The 20,136-nt window shown below is 41.2% G+C and overlaps 1 protein-coding gene across 1 annotated transcript in view; it reads left to right on the forward strand.

Moving 5' to 3' along the window:
* Positions 1 to 20,136, forward strand: part of HERC2 (HECT and RLD domain containing E3 ubiquitin protein ligase 2) — a 259,545-nt gene that overhangs the window by 144,487 nt on the left and 94,922 nt on the right. The window contains exons 52-59 of the mRNA XM_006861873.1: positions 2,933 to 3,123; positions 3,745 to 3,850; positions 3,938 to 4,029; positions 8,362 to 8,537; positions 14,253 to 14,364; positions 16,815 to 16,896; positions 17,002 to 17,145; positions 17,642 to 17,732. Of these exons, the coding sequence (XP_006861935.1) occupies positions 2,933 to 3,123; positions 3,745 to 3,850; positions 3,938 to 4,029; positions 8,362 to 8,537; positions 14,253 to 14,364; positions 16,815 to 16,896; positions 17,002 to 17,145; positions 17,642 to 17,732 (994 nt within the window). The remainder of the gene's footprint in view (positions 1 to 2,932; positions 3,124 to 3,744; positions 3,851 to 3,937; positions 4,030 to 8,361; positions 8,538 to 14,252; positions 14,365 to 16,814; positions 16,897 to 17,001; positions 17,146 to 17,641; positions 17,733 to 20,136) is intronic.

Below are 20,136 nucleotides of genomic sequence, written 5' to 3' on the forward strand. Positions count from 1 at the left end.
TTTTGCTTTTTATCCTACTGTGCCCCACAAGTCTGGAGGTGTTAGTTCCGAAAGGAGGAATAGTGCCACATGGTGATACAATACTGATGCTATTGAACTTGACGTTAATAATGCCATCCAGCCACTTTGGGTTCCTCAGAGAAGGGGATTACTGTATTGGCTGATTTGAGTTATCCTGAGTACTGAGGGGAAACCAGGTTGATATTACATAATGAAGGTAATGAGGTATTTGTCTGAACTACAGGAGAGTCTTTAGGATGTCTCTTAGTACTACATGCCCTCTGATTAAAGTCAATGAAACATGACAGCATCCTAATTCCAGCATGTGTGCTCATGGACCACACCTTTCAGGAAGAAAGGTTTTTGAGTGACCCCAGTGAGTAAAGAATCATGGTGAGCTGAGGTTCTTACTGAGGGCCAAGGTAAACTGGTGTAGATGATAGGAGAACTCAGGTATAAGTACCATTCTTGACCATGTGACTGACCAGCCTAAGAAGCCAGGGTTGTAATTGCTATTAGTATTTCTTTTCTGTGTGCATCAAAGATTTTTTTACCCCCACTTGCATAGAAGATGCAAACGGGGCTAGCTATTTTCAGTTGTCTGCTGTGTATTCTATCATGTTATGTTTGTGTATGTATACAAGTATGACTTGACAATTGTCTTTATTTAGAGATGTATACAGGTGCCAACTTGGGCCTACATGGCAGGGCCAGGATTCTCAGTGGTTGGCAGTGATAGTGTAGTCATCTCTTAAGATGAGATCTGATTATTTCCTTCCTGATGAGATTACTGTGAGCGTCCACTCAGTTGAAAGGCAGTTCATTTCTTTGGGGTGTGGTCTGCTTCCGGTGTCTTGGCAAAGCTCACTTTTTGCTGGGTCTGCACCCTGTATCTGGCTCAGCCTGAGCCAGCTGCCCTATATAGTGCTGTGTGCCCTTCCTGGGAACACTCCCCTCTGCAGTCTGTGAGGCAGCAGCCAGCCCATAGCTTGTGGACTTTGAATTCATTCACCTCTACCCCCAGCAGCCTGCTGTTTGACCTGCTGACCTTGTGTTTGTCAGCTTCTGCAGCTACATAAGGAGACGTCTCCAACATGACATCTGACCCACAGACTTGCAGCTTGCTAGCTTATAAAAACATGTGAGCTGTTTACTTGAGACAAATACCTCTCTATGTATACATCAGGAGTCCTGGTGCTGTGCTGTAGTATGTACTAGACTACTAATTGTTATAAATTTTCTACTCCTCGGAAACACTATGAGTAGGAACTGACTCTGTGATACTTAGCAATAACAGCAGCATATATGTTTCAGGCAGCTCTGGTGGCGCAGTGGGCTTAGCATTTGGCTGCCAACCACAAGGATAGTGATTCAAACCCAGCAGTTATTTGTGGGAGAAAGATGAGGCTGTGTGCTCTTAGAAAAATAGAAGTCTCGGAAACCCTATGGAGCAGTTTACTGTGTGGCATTAGGTCGCATTGAGTCAGAATTGACATGATCACAGTGGGTATATTCAGTGGGGCTTCAAAAAACTCATAGAAAACTGCAATAGAAAGATAATGGAGTTTTTCTACAAATTTGATGATCCTGCAGATATACATATACATAAACCCAGTTTTAGAGCCAGAAGCGATTCAGTGGCACAAAACGATAGTGTAAAGTATCGCAACTGATTTTTGTATGTTTATCTTGTACCTTGCTCCTGTGCCGAATAATTTTATTAGAGCAAGAAGAATTTTTGTGGAATCCTTGGATTTTCTAAGTGTAGGATCATGTCATCAGCAAATAGAGATCATATTGCTTCGTCCTTTCAGATTTAGATAATCTTCGTCTCTATATTTATAGGACTTCCAGTACTAGGCTTGCTGTTTGTTGGGAGGTTTTTTTTTTTAATGATCAGTATCTTGTTGTGGGACTGTGTAGATCTTCTGTCTCTAGTTGGGTTATTGTAGGTTGTTGTTGTTGGGTGTCGTAGAGTTTGTTTACGTGGGTATATCTAGGAATTTGTTCATGTCTTCTAGGTTGTCAGGTTAAGGGGCAGCCTGCAGAAGCAACCATGCACTGTGTGTATGGTGGGCCTGGGCCCCAGGGGCCCTTGGAAAATGCTCAGACAGGGACTGGGGGATGAACACTGAGGCCCATCGCAGAGACCCTGGTAATGATGTCGGGAACGGGTGTTAAGGTTCTGGGGCCCAGCAACAACCTGACTCACTCATTGTTTGGGGCTTGTTTGGATCTGGGATGAGTTCTGCCCAAGTCGTTTCCTTCCGAGTTTGTTTACATAGTAGCTCTGCTATTGGCTCTTTTTTCTGTGACGTTGTCTCCCTGAGCTGCTCACCTGGAGTGGGCACTTCCTGGCATCCCAAACTTTTGACGCTGCACTGGGCTGGCCAGCAGGTCACATAAACTCTATGGACCTTGGTGTTCCCACTGGTTCCAGTTTGCCTCTCCTCCCCTTCAGTGCCCCGTTACGTCCTCCAGTTCTCTGTCTGGTTATAAGAGGCCCGAGGTCATTACTTGTGTCTGTTTCATGTGGTTAGTAAAGTCTTCCTTGTAAGGGGGCTTTATGATATGTCTAACCTGCCATCTTCTCCCAGAACATCTTCAGCATTTTTAAGTACTGCTATTCTTGAACTTCCTTCCCTACTTATGTCTCCTTCTGTCTGGAAATACATAATTTTCATGGTTACTTGAAAGATTTAAGTGGAGCATACCATAGCATTTTATGAATTTCAGCATATAAATTGGTGTAAAATATCTTGACTAGGGTTTTTGAAGCCATTTCTTGATATCTCTTGGATCATTGTAATTTGAAAACTGTTTTTCTAGAAGTACAATACTCACCCCTATGTGAAAGTCTTGATTTCTCGATCACAGGGGTCTTGCCCCAGTTCAGCAAGTATTAACACTCTGTCTGACTAACCTGAAACAGGACAGTCTGCAGTATTCTGTGGCCGTTCTGGCAAACAGCTGAAGCGGTGTCACAGCAGCCAGCCAGGAACGCTGCTCGACAGCTGGTCCCGTATGGTGAAAAGCCTGAACGTGTCATCCTCCGTGAACCAGGCTGCGCACCTCATCGATGGCAGCGAGCCCTGTTGGCAGTCATGTGGGTCCCAAGGAAAGGTAGGGGAATAGTAGACACAGCCACACATTTTCATGAGGTTTTCCCGCCTTTCAGACTTGCAAAAATGAACTTGGAAAAATGCGTAAAGGTGTAGTGATAGAATCTGTCAGCACTCATTATATATTTTAATTAAAAAAATATTTTAGCGTCACATTCATTTTTTATGTTCAGTGACTTTAAATAGTATAGCTAATGGATTTTATTTAATTGACAAATTAGTGGATGGTTTCTAACCCTCCCCCACCTACCATGTAATAAATCCAGGTTCAGCTACTGCTCGAATTTTCTTTAGCATTTCCTAATATGTAATGAGTGTATTGGGTGTATGCGCAAGTCAGGCTGGGAGAGAAAGGCTGTTTCTATACTTAAGTTCAGTGTTTTCTGTAATAGATTCCCTAGAATGATGGTGTGTATAAATGTATCTTTTCTGGGGCGTTGGGTGAGGTTTTAGTGAAAAGTAATAGAGTCGAATAATCTTACTTCTGCTAGGCCAAAGGTAGAATTTCTCTGTCTCATGTTATACAATATGCATAAGAAAATAAGTAAAGTCAAGCTTCAGGGATACTATGTTGCTGATGTTTTGCTAATTGAAAATACTTTTTTTTTTTTTTCCCTTAAAGCATTGGATTCGTTTGGAGATTTTCCCAGATGTTCTTATTCATCGATTAAAAATGATAGTAGATCCCGCTGACAGTAGCTACATGCCTTCCCTGGTTGTAGTGTCAGGTAATTGAATTCATTTATACAAAAAAATAGTACCTTGTATCATAAAATCAAATCTCCCTTATCTGACTGCCTTTTCTCCCCACCCAGGAGGAAATTCCCTAAATAACCTAATTGAACTAAAGACAATCAATATTAACCCCACTGACACCACCGTCTCCCTTCTGAATGACTGCACAGAAGTAAGTAACTCAGACTGTTCCTTGTACCTTTTAGATGCTTAGAAAAATGCTTAGACAGAGTCTTTTGGGCATTTCTGTACTAATATTAGGAGTCCTGGTGTGACATTGTAGGATAAGCACTGGACTGCTAATCATAAGCTTGGCAGTTCAAACCCACCAGCTGCTCCTTGGAAACTCTACAGAGTTGCTTTGAGTGGAAACCAACTTAATGGCAGTTAACAACAATACACTAGTATTGAGCCCATTTTTTTTGTTTAATTAGTTAATTGATAATATTTGTTTTGAAATTTGTATTTGCAATTTATCAGATCAGCTTGAAACAAAACAAAGTAATTTTCTTTCCAGTGATCTTTGATAACATGTGAGGGCCAACAACAAAGGTAGGCGTTGACTTTCAGGTTGCTGTTGGTACACAGCACACACGCTTCCATAAGTCTTTTTCATGAACTATCTGTGAAACCGCTCCCGTAAAGATATACAGCCTTGGAAACCCTGTACAGGGTCGCTATGAGTTGGAACCGACTCCACAGCACATAACAACAACAACAACAACAACAACAAATCTGTGAAACTGCAGTTGTTTTTCTGAGCTGAGTTGTGGTACTGACATTGTTGATGTGTGATCATGTGTTGGATTAAGTGCTGAACTATTTCTCTGTCTTCGTTGGTAACAGCAGAGCTTCCAAATTAATCCAAGATTGGATCATTTGATAGTTTTGTCTCAGAGAAATAATGAGATTTCATTTAAACAGTACCTACACATAGAACAATACAGAAGCTAAACAGAATCAGGCCTGCTTAGTTACTTGGATGGGAGACCCTCCCTAGGAATACCCGGTGCTGTAGGCTTTTGGACTTATGGTGTGGTGCTATGGATCAGCACAGGACTGTGAATCACAAGATTGGCAGTTCAAACTCATTATCAGCTCCTCAGAAATCCTATTCAGAACCGACTCCATAGCAGTTAACAACAACAACACACATAGATCAATGTAGCTGCCTCTCTGAAACTTTCCTATGTATCTTCCCACACAGTAGTTCAACACTATTTTAGCCATGAAATGTGCTATTTAAGACTTTTATGTACTGTCTGTACTGTTGTAAGGACAAATTTAGCTGGTTCATGATTGTTGTTAAGTTGTTAAGTGCTGTCAAGTCATTTCGGACTCACAGCGGCACTATATTGGGTTTCTATGCAGTTAGCAGCCCAGCGCTTATCCTACAGTGGCACATCAAGACTTCTGCTACATGATGGATAAAAATAGCAGGACTTGATTTTCACGTCTGTAAATTTTAGTGTAAGGAGTTTTTTTTAAATGTTTTTTTTGTTTTCAATTATTAAATGCAGTTCATTCATTGTTGAATGTCATTTGTTTTATGTCTTGCTGATTAATTAATTAATAACAACTTAGTTTATGAATAAAGTGGTGAAATATAAAAATGAAAGATAAAGAATATTTCTGAGAAAAGCATAGTATTTACTGTTAACTTACTGCCCCGTGTTCCCTCTGGGGGAAAGAGGTAGCCTTTAGCATGTGAAAGACTATGGTCTGGAAACCCCATGGGGCAGTTCTACTGTCTTACAGTGAGTAGGATGGACTCTGGCGATGGTTATTTGTTGCTGTTGTTCCAAAGCAGGTATAATTACCTTAATCTAAGAAATTTTCAGTTCAAAATCATTTTATTTTGTAATATTTGATATTTACAAAACCGTGTACATGATGTGTATATGAAAAATATGAAGTATTATGATTAACAACAAACTCCTGACCTGCCCTCCATCCCCTCAACCAATTTAAGAAGTAGAATATTCTGATGTCTAAGATGCGCCTGGGCTCTTTTGTTTTGCCTCCTAGAATGCTGATTTACTGTGGAAATTTCCCACATAACCAAAAGCAGAGAGAATAACATACTGACCTCCCCCATGAGTTTGTCACCCAGCTTCAACATTTATTAACATTGTTGACAGTGTGTTTCACTCTCTGACTCTCCTGTCTCTCCCCCTCGGAGTGCTTACAAAGATGTCTTGGAAACCATCTTAGTTCAGTGCTAAATACTTAACTATTTCCCTCTAGTGGATGAGAGCCACAGTGCTGTTGTCACACCTAACCAGAACGACCAATGCAGTTACTGTCAAGTCAGGTCTACTCATCGTGACCCTATGTGTGTCAGAGGAAAAATAAGCTGCATAGGATTTTTAATGACTGATTTTTAAAAAATTAGATCTGAAAAATCTGATAGTAGGATCTTCCAAGTTACCTCTTTGTGGTGCGGAATCTCAAACTTTTGGGGTAGCAGCTGAGTGCATTAACCATTTCCACTACAATTGTTCTTTAAAACCATATAATAGAGAGTGCCTAACTACCACTGCTAACTCTTCTGACAGAGATCACACTAGAAGGTCTTCGGTAGAATGGGAGAAAATGTGGAACAAAACTCAAAATTATGAACAATTATGAAAAAGACCAGGCATACTGGTCAGAAGGAGACTGAGGAACCTGAGACTTGGGCCCTGACCTGAGCCCGCCCTCACGGCTCACTTTCAGCCACACTAGACAGGCAGGTATAAAGGAGCTCTGGTAGCGTAGTGGTTACGAATCGGGCTGCGAACTGCAAGGTCAGCAGTTTGAAACTACCAGCTGCTCCACGGGAGAAAGATGAGGCTTTCTGCTCCCGTAAAGATTTACAGCCTCAGAAACCCTGTACAGGGTCGCTATGAGTCGGAACTGACTCCACGGCACATAACAACAACAACAGACAGGTATGGGGGGGACAACCATGCTAGTAAGGAATGTTCATCTGAAGTGATCAACCATGCAAGGTGACAGTGGGGGCATTCACCTAAGGACAAAGTTGAGAAGGGTGGGGAAGGAGGGTGGAATGGAAAGAGAGCCGCAGGAAGACAGTGGGAGAACTGGTGTTATATGAATGGGTTGCAGTCATTGAAGCGAAGCGTGTGATTTGATGAATGTTAGATTGATGATCTGCTCTGTAAACCTTGACTCGATTCACAATAGAAAGTTAAGGAAATACCTATCCAGTCAGTGTTGAGTTTTCCCAGTTATCCCATACATGAGCTTTTGTAACTGGTTTGTGTTTTTATGTTGTAAAGGAAAAAACAGAAACTTGAACTTTTTCTCAGAATACTTATATCCTGAATTTAACATTTTGCCTTCTCATGATTTTGTTTACCAGACCCTTTTTGAAGAAGTCACAGGCAGATCTAGAGGCCTTATCACTGTCCGTTTTGGCCATAACAAGTAATGTTGAGTGTTTCGAGCTGCATTCTTGTTCACATGAACTGTGGGTGGTGTGACAGGAACAGTCTGAAATCTAGGTTGTGGCTGTTCCACAGGACAGGCCAAACAGTTGTAACAAATGAATGACAAAGGCAAAATGGGAAGAGGCTGGACTTAGTTTGCATTCTGATTAAAACAAGCCAACAGCAAAAGGTAATTAGAGCCCTTGGTTCTTTGGTAGTGCAATAGGTGCTGGTAGTGCTGAGGAGTTGGTTCTAACTCATAGCGACCCAGCATAGGGTTTCCGAGGCTGTAAATCTTAACTGGAGCAGAAAGCCTCATCTTTCTCCCATGGAACAGCTGGTAGTTTGAAACTGCTGACCTTGAGGTTAGCAGCCTGACCCGTAACCATTATGCTACCAGAGGTCCTTATTAGGTGATGTAAGTAACTATTATTGTAGTTGGACTGCTAACCATAAGGTTGGCAGTTCAAACCCCCAGCTAGCCACCCCTCAGAAACCCTATTCAGGGTCACTAGAAAGTAACTCAAACAGCACTTAACAACAAAGCAATGGTAATAGTATTGTGGATATGTTTTAAAGATTGACCTTGTCTCTCAGTGGGATGTATTGAAGAAGTGAAAGCAGACGAGGCCTTAGATTTTCTAAGATCATCCTTATGTGAACAAGACTTGCCATATGTTGGAATTGGGTGACAGAGTCATGGGATTTTTTTATCTTTTAATTTCATCTTCCCATGAATTTTTTGAAGCTCCCTCATATATTTTGTTTGGTTTTAGAACACTCTGAAATGGAAAGGTTTGAAGTCATACAATGTGGCTATTTATTTAATTTTAGCAAGCAAATCAATATGAGTCCTATGCCTTGAATAGACACATTTGGTTAATAATACCTTATTTTTAAGCAAAACCTGTTCAAATATGGCTGCACTAACTTGGTATGTCCACCACTTGAATAAAGATGCTGTGACCTCCTCCACCTCCTAAGGCAGATACCTGATGTATCCTCCCCTCTGGTTAAAATACAATGTGTTTGTTTCTAAAAAGTCTGTGGCTCATTGTCTTGCTGTTTAGTATCACAGGTATATTGAAATTGCTATAAAACAGTGCAGAAGCTCAGGAATCGATTGTAAAATCCATGGTCTTATCATACTGGGGCGAATTCGTGCAGAGGAGGAAGACCTGGCTGCGGTTCCTTTCTTAGCTTCGGACAATGAGGAGGAAGAGGATGACAAAGGCAGCAGTGGGAGGTAAGGTGTTATTAGAACTGTCATCCCCAAGTGATAACTTTCACCTGTCAACATGAGTGTCACTTCATGACCAAAGAATGTTTGGTAAATTGTAATTGAACTTCCAAATATTATCATTTAAATTTTATTTTTAGGAAAATGTTTAATGTATTAATTATATCTATAAACATACAATTAAAAGGGGAAATAAAAACTTTTACATTTTCTAGGTAAAATCTCACTGTTAAGATTTTTGTTTATAGTCTTCTATATTTCCCCCCCTGGCCTGAAATACATTGGAAATAGTAAGATGTGGCACATATTTTATAGTTTTTTTTACTTACTGTGTTATTATTATGCCCTCTTTTCCATATTAATAAATCAGCTTCTATGGTGTGTCTTGTAAGTTCCACTGTTCATGGTTTACTGTCTCTGTTCCTTATTTTGCATGAGCAGTGTGGTGGTATTTACTCATCCAGTATATATACTTAATGAGCATCTGTTTTGACCAAACTCGGTACTTTGTTTTATACTGTTAATACCATGGTGAACAAGCAAATAAAACAAAAGGAAACTCATTCCTAACCTTATAGAGTATACAATTTAGTTGTAGGAACCAGATGTTAATCACATGATTCCTCACATAAATGTGACATTACTACAACTGTGGCACAAAGGAGAAGGTATGGTCGTCTTTTTAGTGGGGACACTCATCTGTCAGTGATAACAAGGAAAACTTCTAACCAAAGCTTAAAGAGTAAGAGTTATGAAAGCAAAGTGGGCAGGAGAAGAATTCCTGGCAGGAAAAACAGCCTGTTATTAAAAGGGAGAAAAAAGGTATCAGCTACACATTTGTATATTTGTTTTAAAGGTGTTTTTCAAAGACTTGTCATAGGCAGATGCTCACTTCATCCTCGTTCAGAATTATAGACACACACAAAACAGACTGTCACTGCTTCCATGCAAATTATTCTCTCCTTGGTTAGATTGCTAATACTGAATTGGTAAGTTAGAAAATGCATAAAATAAATTGATATGCATTTTTAACTTTCCAAAGGTATTGTCCAGTTGCTCAGTACAAGGTCCTTCAGACACAGTAGTAGGCAAGTAGCAATTGCTGGCTTCATACTGGTTTTGAAAATACTGTTTGCCCTAGTCCTTTCTAGTGTAGCAAATAAAACCATGCTGCTGTTTAGCAAGTAATCTTAATCATGAATGCATAGCAACTGTGGTACTAAATCAGATTATTGTAGGGTTTTGTTTATTTTGAAACGTTGCATAGAGGTTGCAAATAGTATGTGTGGCACTATTTTATCTGAAACTAATGATGTCTATATACAAGGGTTGTTGTTGTTGTTGTTAAGTGCCGTCAAGTAGGTTCCGACCCATAGCGACCCTGTACAGGGTTTCCGAGGGTGTAAATCTTTACGGGAGTAGAAAGCCTCATCTTTCTCCTGCGGAGCGGCTGGTAGTTTCGAACCACTGACCTTAAGGTTCGCAGCCCGATTCGTAACCACTACGCTATCAGAGCTCCTTATACAAGGGTAAATAAAAAATTATCCACACTCCAGTTATATTAAAATGCCCATCCACATCCATGACTGATGACCACATTGAGTGTGCACATGAAGTGATTTTATCTAATAGATAAATGACAATAGGTTATGTGGCAAATCCTTTACAAATCAGCCATGGCTCTGCCTATGAAATAATCCATGACAGACTTGAGTTTTGAAAAGTTTGTGCGAGATGCATACTGAAACAACTCAGGGAAGAGCATAAACAGACGCATTTGGAAATATGCAAACAAAATTTGGACTGATACTCAAAGGATGGTAAAGGTTTCTTAAAAACCATTACTGGTGACAAGACCTGGATTCATCACTACAAACCTGCGAGTAAACACGTCAGAGTATAGAATGGAAACATCCTCAGTCACCAACCAAGAAAAAGTTGAAAAGTCAACCATCAGCTGGAAAATTGATGCTTAAGAGTTTTCTGGAATTCTCAAAGGCCAGTATTGGAGCACTCTCAGCCAAAGGCTCAGCAATCAACAGTGCTCCTTACAGTGAGGTGCTCACTGAAGAGCTAAAGCCTAAACTTTGGATTCAGCACAGAGAATTGCTATGTTGTGATTTTGTATGACAATGCACACCTGCTGACCTTTGCCCACACTTTTGACAGTCTGCAAAAAAAAAGTAGTTTTGAGGTGTTAAAGCATCCTCCCTATAGTCCTGATCTTGCTTCACCGAACTTTGACCTGTTTGGTCCCCTGAAAGCAGCCTTTCGAGGATGAAGATTCACTTCTGATGAAGACATGAAGACAGTGGTGCATTCATGGCTTGAAGTTCAGCCTAAAACATAATAAAGGAATACAAAAGCTTGTTGACAGATGTACAAAGTGTATTGAGAAGTAAGGAGATTATGTCAAAAAATGACATTATTTGTCTTTTCTAACAGTTGATTAAAATAAAACCCACAGCTAGCATGTGGCTAGTTATTTTTTTAATGTTTTATTATGAATTATGTGATAATTTACATGGGAGAACATTAGTTTTACATTCATCCTATCGTATATTGTTTCTTGCCATGGTTACAGTCCCCTCCATGCACCATCAACCAACCACAGGGTATATACCCTGCAAGCCTGCTGCCCCTCATCCCCATCCCCCCAGTTGTCAGCACGCAGCCCCTTCCCCTCTCTGGATCTAAACTCCCCAGCTGCTCCATCTCTCCACGTCATCGTCTCTGCCTCATCTCTGGCGTCACTGCCTCTCTGGGTAGGGTCCCAATGTTCTCCACTCTTCTCCCTTGATGGCCCCAGGGACCTCCGCTCCTAGACTGCAAAGTTAATCACTCCCCTCCTTGCTACAAAATGTCTACCTTTACATTTCCAACCCTAACAAGCAGTCCTGATAACAGTTATTCACTGTTGTGTCACAAGAGACCTATCCACATTTCCTTCATCAGCCCCAGCTAGACAGATTGGATACTACTCAGTGGAGAGTCTACCTTCCTCCACACCCTCTGGCTCTAGATTCCTTCTTGAAATCTTGTAAGCCAGTCTCTTCTTGCCTTTGAAGCCCCCCCATTTTGGTTGGCCAATGTCCAAGTTGCCCATCCCTGTCTACTCTGTGTATGGAGGGGGTGGGAATGATCCACCACCCTCTTCTTCTCCTCAGAAATCCTATACAGGGTCGCTATGAGTCCGAACTGCCTTGACGGCACTGAACAACAACCTCATCTCTGGAACCTTCCATCCTTTATCTTAGCTTCTAAAACTAGAATAAAAGCATCAAGCTAACAACCAAGGAAATGAAGCTCTCTCTTTGGGTTTCATCCAGTTCACAAACTGGAGTGTTTTGGCTCCTGTTGATAAATCCTCCAGCCCACTGAACGCAGGTGAAGAAACGGGATGGGAAGCTTCAGAAGCTTCTCCAGGTGCAGAGCAGGAGTCCTGGGAGGAGGTGGAGAAGGATGGGGGACAGGGAGCAGAGTATAAAGGAAGAAAATAGCATTTTACTGCAGGTCATGTCTATAGGAGAGGACCTCAAGGGTAACATGGCAGCATGTATTTTTTTCTTCCTTTGAAATTCAAAACAAAAACCAAACGAGTGTTTAGGTTTCGAGTCGTTGTTGCTGTGCTAGTCCCAGTTTAACCAATGTTTCCTACAGTTGCACCTACAGTAGGTATACATCACAGAAATCGGTGGGTCAGAAGGTTAACACGCATGCTCGTGATCGTCAGCTACTGTTGCTGGATGTGTGCTGTTGAGTTGGTTCCGACTCACGGTGACCCTGTGTATGGTTTCTGTGGCTGAGTTTCTACAGGAGCAGAAAGCCTCATCGTTAGCCTTTAGAGAGATGAAAATCATGACTACAATAAGATTACATCTCATCCCAGCATGTTTGCACTGATAAAATAGAAAACAACAAATTCTGACAAGATTATGGGGAGAATGAAACTTGTTTTCATTGCCGGTGGTCTGTGGAATGGTACAACTACTATTGAAAATGGCCTGGTACTTCCTTAGAATACTGTACGATTCTGCAGTCCTTGCTCCTAGGTAGATATCCTAGAGAAATATGACTGATATCAACAGACATAGGCATACCCGTGTTCACTGCAGCGGAGACACAATCTGGATTAACAGATTGCGTTACATCTGTACAATAGAATGCTGCACAACAATAACAGAGTAATTATGAACCTGTGAAGCAACTTACAACGAGGGTCAATTTGGAGGACGTCATGCTGTGTGAAATAAGTTAATCACAAAAGGACAAATATTTTATGACATTGCTACTATAAAAAAAATCAAACTAGGTATACACACAGAAGGAAACATTGGGGGAAGAAGAGTCACGGAGGTAGTGTTGTTATGCCGTCAAGTCGGTTCTGATGCATAGCAACTCTGTATAGGGTTTCCAAAGAGTGGCTGGTGAATTTGAACCGCTGACCCTGCGGTTCAAACTGACCTTGGGGTCCAGTGCTTATCCTATGGTGCTCCACCAGGATTACTAGATAGTTGCTAAGTGCCCTCAAGTCGGTTCTGACTCATAGTGGCCTTGTCTAGGGTTTTCAAGGAGCAGCTGGTGAGTTTGAACTGCTGACCTTGTTCACACTGACCTTGTGATTCCACAGTGCCACACCAGTGTTGATTCTGGTGTAAGGAAACGTAATGCATGATACAGGGAATGGTGGCACAATGTGCCATGGAAAAGGAAGACACAGAGCTACAGAAAAATAAAGGACAACCATAGTAAATACCCTTACAAGTCGGGCTGCTGATTGCAAAGTCAGCAGTTTGAATCTACCCATTGCTCCTCAGGAGAAAGATGAGGCTTTCTGCTCTTGTAAAGATTTACAGCCTTGGAAACCCTGTACAGGGTCACTATGAGTCGGGACACATCCAGCACCACCATAGTAGATACTATACGTATGCAGTCCTGAAACAGCAGTAATAGCAGGAGAATTTGTGAGTGGATACATACACTAAGTAGGTTGTAGGTTTTTCTATATACATACATGTATGTGGCATGTATATAATAAAACATGTTGTTGTTGCTAAGTGTTGTCGAGTTGATTACGATGCATAGCGACCCTGTATAGGGTTTCCAAGGAGCAGCTGGTGAGCTTGAACCACCGACCTTGCAGTTCAAACAGCTTTGCAGTCCAGCTCATTAACTCACAGCACCTCACTGGGACTCCAATAAAACACATAGGCATTAGGAATGTGCCTCTTAAAGTAATCAACTACATAGACCAAAAGGGCAACATTTGCCCAGAACCAAAGCTAAGATAGGAAGGGCAGGGAAACAGGACATGTGGAAACGAAGAACCTAGGAAGGAAATGGTGAGAGCACTGAACATTGCACAGCTTGTAGCCAGTGTCATGGAATTTGTCTGAATTATTGACTGGAAAGCTACCATTTGCTGGATGAACTTTACTCTAAAACACAATACTAAAAATGAAAATTTAAAAAAAGGCAGTTCAACTTGATATTTAAAAAGAAAGGGAAATGCACGCTCAACCATGAAAAGTTATAAAGATTCTAGCCTAGAAATTGTGACCCCTTTCCCCCCCCCCCCCCGGAACACTTGACTCTTTGCAGGCTTATGGAGACAAGCCTCAGAGAGAGGCCAGCGATGCCTGTGTGCCTCTGGCAGCTTTCCTCTTCTCCCTCCTGTGTTGCCTGAACCATAACTCTGTCTTTGTGTTTCCTTTTGGTCAGCCTGATGAGAAAGAAGGCTGCCGGATTGGAATCTGCTGCTACGATAAGAACCAAAGTCTTTGTGTGGGGGCTGAACGACAAGGACCAACTGGGTGGACTGAAAGGCTCTAAGGTACCGTCCCCTCCAGCTGCATGCACCACTCCTTCAGGGCCCTTCTGTGCCATTGTCCAAGAGGCTCACAACAGCAGCAATGTCTTTTTAAACATTTTTATATTGGTTTTATTGTCTGTAATTTTTTTTAAATGAATTTTTCTCAATTCATGACATGAACTAAGAGACATTATCAAATTCAGTTTCTGGAATGCATCTACCCTTGGAAAATGGAGTATTTTAGAGATAGTTGTACTGTTGTTGTTTTGTGACTAAAAAACAACTTGATTTAACAAGCATAGGTGGAAATTATGCATTATAAATATGTTTCTTTTGTCTTCTGTACGGTAAACCATTGTGCTTATCATGAGCGCATTACTTGTAGAATGCTGCATTGGTACAGAGCTTAGCAAAATGTGCTTTCTGCCCTCTAGGCATGGGATGTCTGAGACACACCAGAGTGAAATAGCCTCTATGAGAAAGAATGCTTGTGAGCTCAGAGACACAAGTGTGCAAATGTGCACGTGTCCTTTTTGTAATCAGCAACTTGACATCTTTAACCCCATAGGTCCTTGAATCAAGGCTAATTTGTAAAGTATTGAAATTGCTTAGGAAAAACAAATGACTAGATGTTTTCTTAAGCCTAAGAAATCTAACAATTGAGTTCGAGTTGAATTCTGTGTCCCTTATATTTTTTGTGTCTCTGGTTTGAGGAGCCGTAAAACAGATTCCTCTCACTTTTGGTTCCAGTGTTTCTGCCTCCTTTTAGTATTCTGTGAAGCTCACAGTCATCAATTCCCTTGTTGTTTGCCTTCATTACCGAGATACTGAGAATGAACTTTAGAACGCATTTATATTAACTTTGCTCGTACAGTAAAGTTTTAGCTGTATTTGAAGTCTTGAGTTACACTTACAAACTGCAAATAAAGGTCTCATTTGTGCGAGTGCAAGACTGTCCTGGTTCTTCAAGGCACAGGGGCTGTCTTTGGGGTCCTCAGTTCTTGTTGTTGATGGAGCTTTCACATGAAGAACTAACTGGGTTTGGAAGGGATGATGATGGCAATCGTCTCTTGTGCTGTAGTAGTGAGAGAATCATAGAAGATGTCTTAGACAAGGCCTTTAACTTAAATCACACTGTGGTGCTGCTGCAGGGTAATGTGCTGGACTGCAAGGTCAGTGGTTCAAACTCACCAGCCACTCCTGGAAACCCCTATATAGGGTCATTATAAGTTGGAACCGACTAGACGGCACTCAGCAACAACAATAGTTTATAATGGTGGAGTCCTGGTGTGGTTCTTTAGGATAGGAACTGGATTGTTAACCATAAGGTCAGCAGTTCATACCTCATTGGAAACCATACACAGGTGCTTTTAGACTGAACCAATTCAATGGTAATTACAACAACAAGATTTTAGAGATGGAAGAATCAAAGACAATGAGTAGGATATAATTGAAAATAACCATCCCCCTTCCATCGTAGTAACCCTATATAGTAAAATCATAGTAACCCTATATAGGGTTTCTGAGACCGTATCTTTCTCCCTTAGAGTAGCTGATGGGTTTGAACAGCTAGCTGATCTTGAAGTTGGCAGTCCAGTGCTTACCCTACATCATTACTAGTATAGGTTACCAGATTTTAAGGAGCTCTGGTAGCATAGTGGTTACGGATCGGACTGCTAATCTCACAGTCCGCAGTTCAGAACTACCAGCCATTCTGTGAGAGAAAAATGAGGCTTTCTGCTCCCGTAAAGATTTACAGCTTCGGAAAACCCTGTACAGGGTCGCTATGAGTTGGAACCGACTCCACGGTACATAAAAACAGCAACTAGATATTTGGAGTCCTTGTGTGGTGCTGCGGGTTAATGCACTGGACTGCAAAGTAGGTGGTTCAAGCTTAGCGGCTGCTCCTCAAAAAGCCTATACAGGGGTACTATAGGTCAGAACCAACTCGATGGCCCTTAACAACAACAACAGCACATTTACTTTATTTTAACTCTTATTGTGGAAATCTTCAAATGTACTTAAGTAGCCCTCACGTCCATAGTGCCAGTCCTAACAGTTGTCAGCTTTTGGGTTCTTCTTTCCTGGTTTATTTTAATGTCAGCTTCGGTATATCATTTCATCCTTAACTATTTCAGAGTGTTCCTCTAAGTAAGAGATAAAATCTCTTTTGCTAATATAGCCATACAAATTGACATGAATTACTGACATAATTAAAACCTGCAAAAGCTGGAGCCCACCTGTGTAAGATGAAAACCTGTCAGTGAAGGTAAACAAAGATATCTCATGAACCTGAGCAATAGAAAAGTGGGGACACAGAAAGCTTCCAAGACCCCAAAGAATCGGGCAGCCCATTGCATTCCAGTTCTCACTAGTTTCACTCCATCATTTAATGAGATTGCTTGTGATTTTATTTCATTAAGATAGTTATCTTTTTCCTTCTTTTGCTTTTAAAAAAAATTATCTTCTAGATAAAGGTTCCTTCATTCTCAGAGACCTTGTCGGCTTTGAATGTAGTCCAAGTGGCTGGAGGTTCTAAAAGCTTGTTTGCAGGTATGCTTATTTTAAAATTTTTTAGATGTTTAGTTATGTGCTCTACCAGAAAATAAAAGTATCATGATCTGAAAGTGAGTGCTTCCCTCTGCTCATTCCCTGCAGTGACTGTGGAGGGGAAGGTCTACGCCTGTGGAGAAGCTACCAATGGGCGGCTGGGACTGGGCCTGTCCAGTGGGACTGTGCCCATCCCGCGGCAGATCACGGCCCTCGGGAGCTACGTGGTGAAGAAGGTGGCTGTGCACTCAGGTACAAGCCCGGCACTTGCACTGTGGAAGACGCTCCCCGACTTCCTGCTATGCGTGACACTGAGCTCCGGACATGGCTTCCTTAAGGGGTCCTGGGGCTCCTTTTCACGTTTTCCTTAATTCAGAGGAATGAAAACTCCATGTCATAACTTGCCGTCCAAACTGACCTTGCGGTCCCGTGCTTATCCTATAGCGCCACACCAGGACTCCATATCATAACTAGTTATATCATAACTAGACTCCCATTAATAATCAGCATTTTTTTACTTTTCTTCTTGGCATGTAAAATTCTTTCTAGGAGTTAACATTCATCATTTAATACAGTTCACCTATTTTGCTTATTTGTCACCCAGAAAGACTGTCATAGCAACTCAAACCTTGGTTGATTCTCTTTACTCATTTTATCAGCACGTATTCTTTGAGTGCATACTGCACGTCAGACAAAATGGAGTTGTGGTAACCAGGTTTTAAATGCTCTTTCTGTGTAACTGTGGCAGGTGGCCGGCACGCTATGGCTTTAACTGTTGATGGCAAAGTGTTTTCCTGGGGTGAAGGTGATGATGGAAAACTTGGACACTTCAGCAGAATGTAAGAACACTTTCTTCAGGCTGACTTGCTTATAGGATGCTATTAGAGTATATGTTTAATTGTTATTTTTGTAGGAATTTAAAATAGGATCTTTAAAAACTTTTGAAATTTAAATGAATATGATTTGGTCTTATGTTTTCTTTTAAGGTTTCATAGTTGTGTTAATCTGTAAATGTTTTGAATAAAGTTGATCAATGCAGATTATAAAAATAAAATTATTTTCCTCCTAGCTCAATTTTCAGTCAAACAATTTTTAGGTGCCATTGAGTTGGTTCTGACTTGGTGACCCTGTGTACAACAGAACAAAGCTCTGTCCTGTCCTGTGCCATCCTCACAATTGTTACGTTTGAGCCCATGGTTGTAGTCACTGTATCTTTGTATTCCATTGAGGGTCTTCCTTTTTTTCCCTGATCCTCTACCAAGGATGATGTCCTTTTCCAAAGACTAGTCCCTTTGGATAAAATAACCCGAGTGTGTGATTATGTAGTTTTGCCATCTTTCCTTATATAGAGCCATCTTCTTCCAAGGCAGGTTTGTTCATTCTTCTGGCAGTCTGTGGAAATTGTAGTATTCTTCACCAACATCATAATTCAAATGCATCAGTTATCCTGTCTTCCTTCAATTGTTTAGCTTTCATAGGCATATTACATGTTTGGAATTATTATGTCTTGGGTCAGGCACACCTTAGTCTGCAAAGCAACATCTTTGCTCTTTGACACTTTAGAAGTCTTATGCAGCAGACTCACCTAGTGGAGTACATTCTTTGATTTCTTGACTGCTGCATTTATGAACACTGATCGTGGATCAAAGTAAAATGAAGTCCTTGACAACTTCGGTCTATTGTCCATTTGTCATGATGATGTTTTTTGGTCCAGGTGTCAGGATTTTTGTTTTACTGACATTGAGTCTAATCCATACTGAAAGCTTCAATCTTCATCAGTAAGTACTTCATGGCCTTTTGCTTTCAGCTAGCAAAGTTGTCATCTGCATAATGTAGATTGTTAATGAGCTTTCTTCCAATCGTGATGCCTGTTCCTCTTCATATAGCCCAGCTTCTTGGATGGCTTTCTCAACATAATGAAGATTGAATGAATATGGGGAAAGGAGTCACCCCTGATGCACATGTTTCCTGATTTCAAACTGCTTAGTATCCCCGTGTTCTGTTTGAACTTGGTCTGTGTACAGATTCTACTATTAAGTGTTCTGGAATTCCCATTTTCCCCCATGTTATCCATAGTTTGCTAGGATCCACACAGTTGGATGCCTTTGCAAAGTCAATAAAACACAAGTAAGCATCTTTCTGATTTCCTCTGCTTTGAGTCAAGATCCACCTGTTGTGAGCAGTGATATCCCTCATTACACATCCTCTTCTGAATATAGCTTGAATTTCTCATAGATCCCTGTTGATGTTCTCAAAATTACTTTAAGCAAAATTTTATTTGCTTGTCATATTATTGATGTTGTTGATAAGTGCCATTGAGTCAATTCTGACTCATAGTGACACTGTATAGGGTTTCCAAGGAGCAGCTTGGCTTTGAACTGCTGGTCTTGTGGCTCACAGTCCAATGGTGATCTGCAGTACCACACCAATGTCCATATGAATGATGTTGTTGTTGTTAAGGACCATCAAGTCAATTCTGACTCATAGCAACCCGGTATAGGGTTTCTGAGGAGCGGCTGGTGAACTTGAACTGCCAACCTTGCGGTTCAAACTGACCTTGAAGTCAAGTGCTTAGCCTGTGGCACCACACCAGGACTCCTGTATGAATGGTAGTGTTTGATACTTTCCTAATTTTGTTGGGTCATCTTTCTTTGTAATGGGCACAAAGATGGGTCTCTTCTAGTCAGAGAGCTTTAAATTTCATGGCATAGTCTAGTTAGTCCTCCCATCAGTTCTTTGTCCTCTTCTGCCTTTTGAGATGATAGACTGTTGAGCATTTCCTTTTGGTGCAGTGATGCTGTACATCCCTCCATCTTCTTTTGATGTTTCCTGCAATGTTCAATATTTCATCCATGTTGTTGTTGCTGTTGTTAGGTACCATCGAGTCGGTACTGACACATAGCGATCTGACGCACAGCAGAATGAAACACTGGCTGATCCTGGGCCAATTTCACTACAGTTGCCATGCTTAAGTCTATTGATGCTGCCTAGTTGGGGGGTCTTCCTCTTTTTTGCTGACCCTCCACCTTACCAAACATGATGTCCTTCTCCAGCGACTGGTCCCTCCTGACAACATGAGAGACGAAGTTTGGCCATCTTGGCCTCCAAGGAGCACTCTGGCTGCACTTCTTCCAAAACAGATCTATTGGTTCTTTTGGCAACCCATGGCACTTTCAGTATTCTCCTCCAACATAATAACTCACAAGCATCAATTCTTCTATGGTCTTCCTTATTCACTGTCCA

This window comes from Chrysochloris asiatica, unplaced genomic scaffold (genome assembly GCF_000296735.1).
Source record: "Chrysochloris asiatica unplaced genomic scaffold, ChrAsi1.0 scaffold00044, whole genome shotgun sequence".
In the NCBI taxonomy this organism is placed as follows: Eukaryota; Metazoa; Chordata; class Mammalia; order Afrosoricida; family Chrysochloridae; genus Chrysochloris; species Chrysochloris asiatica.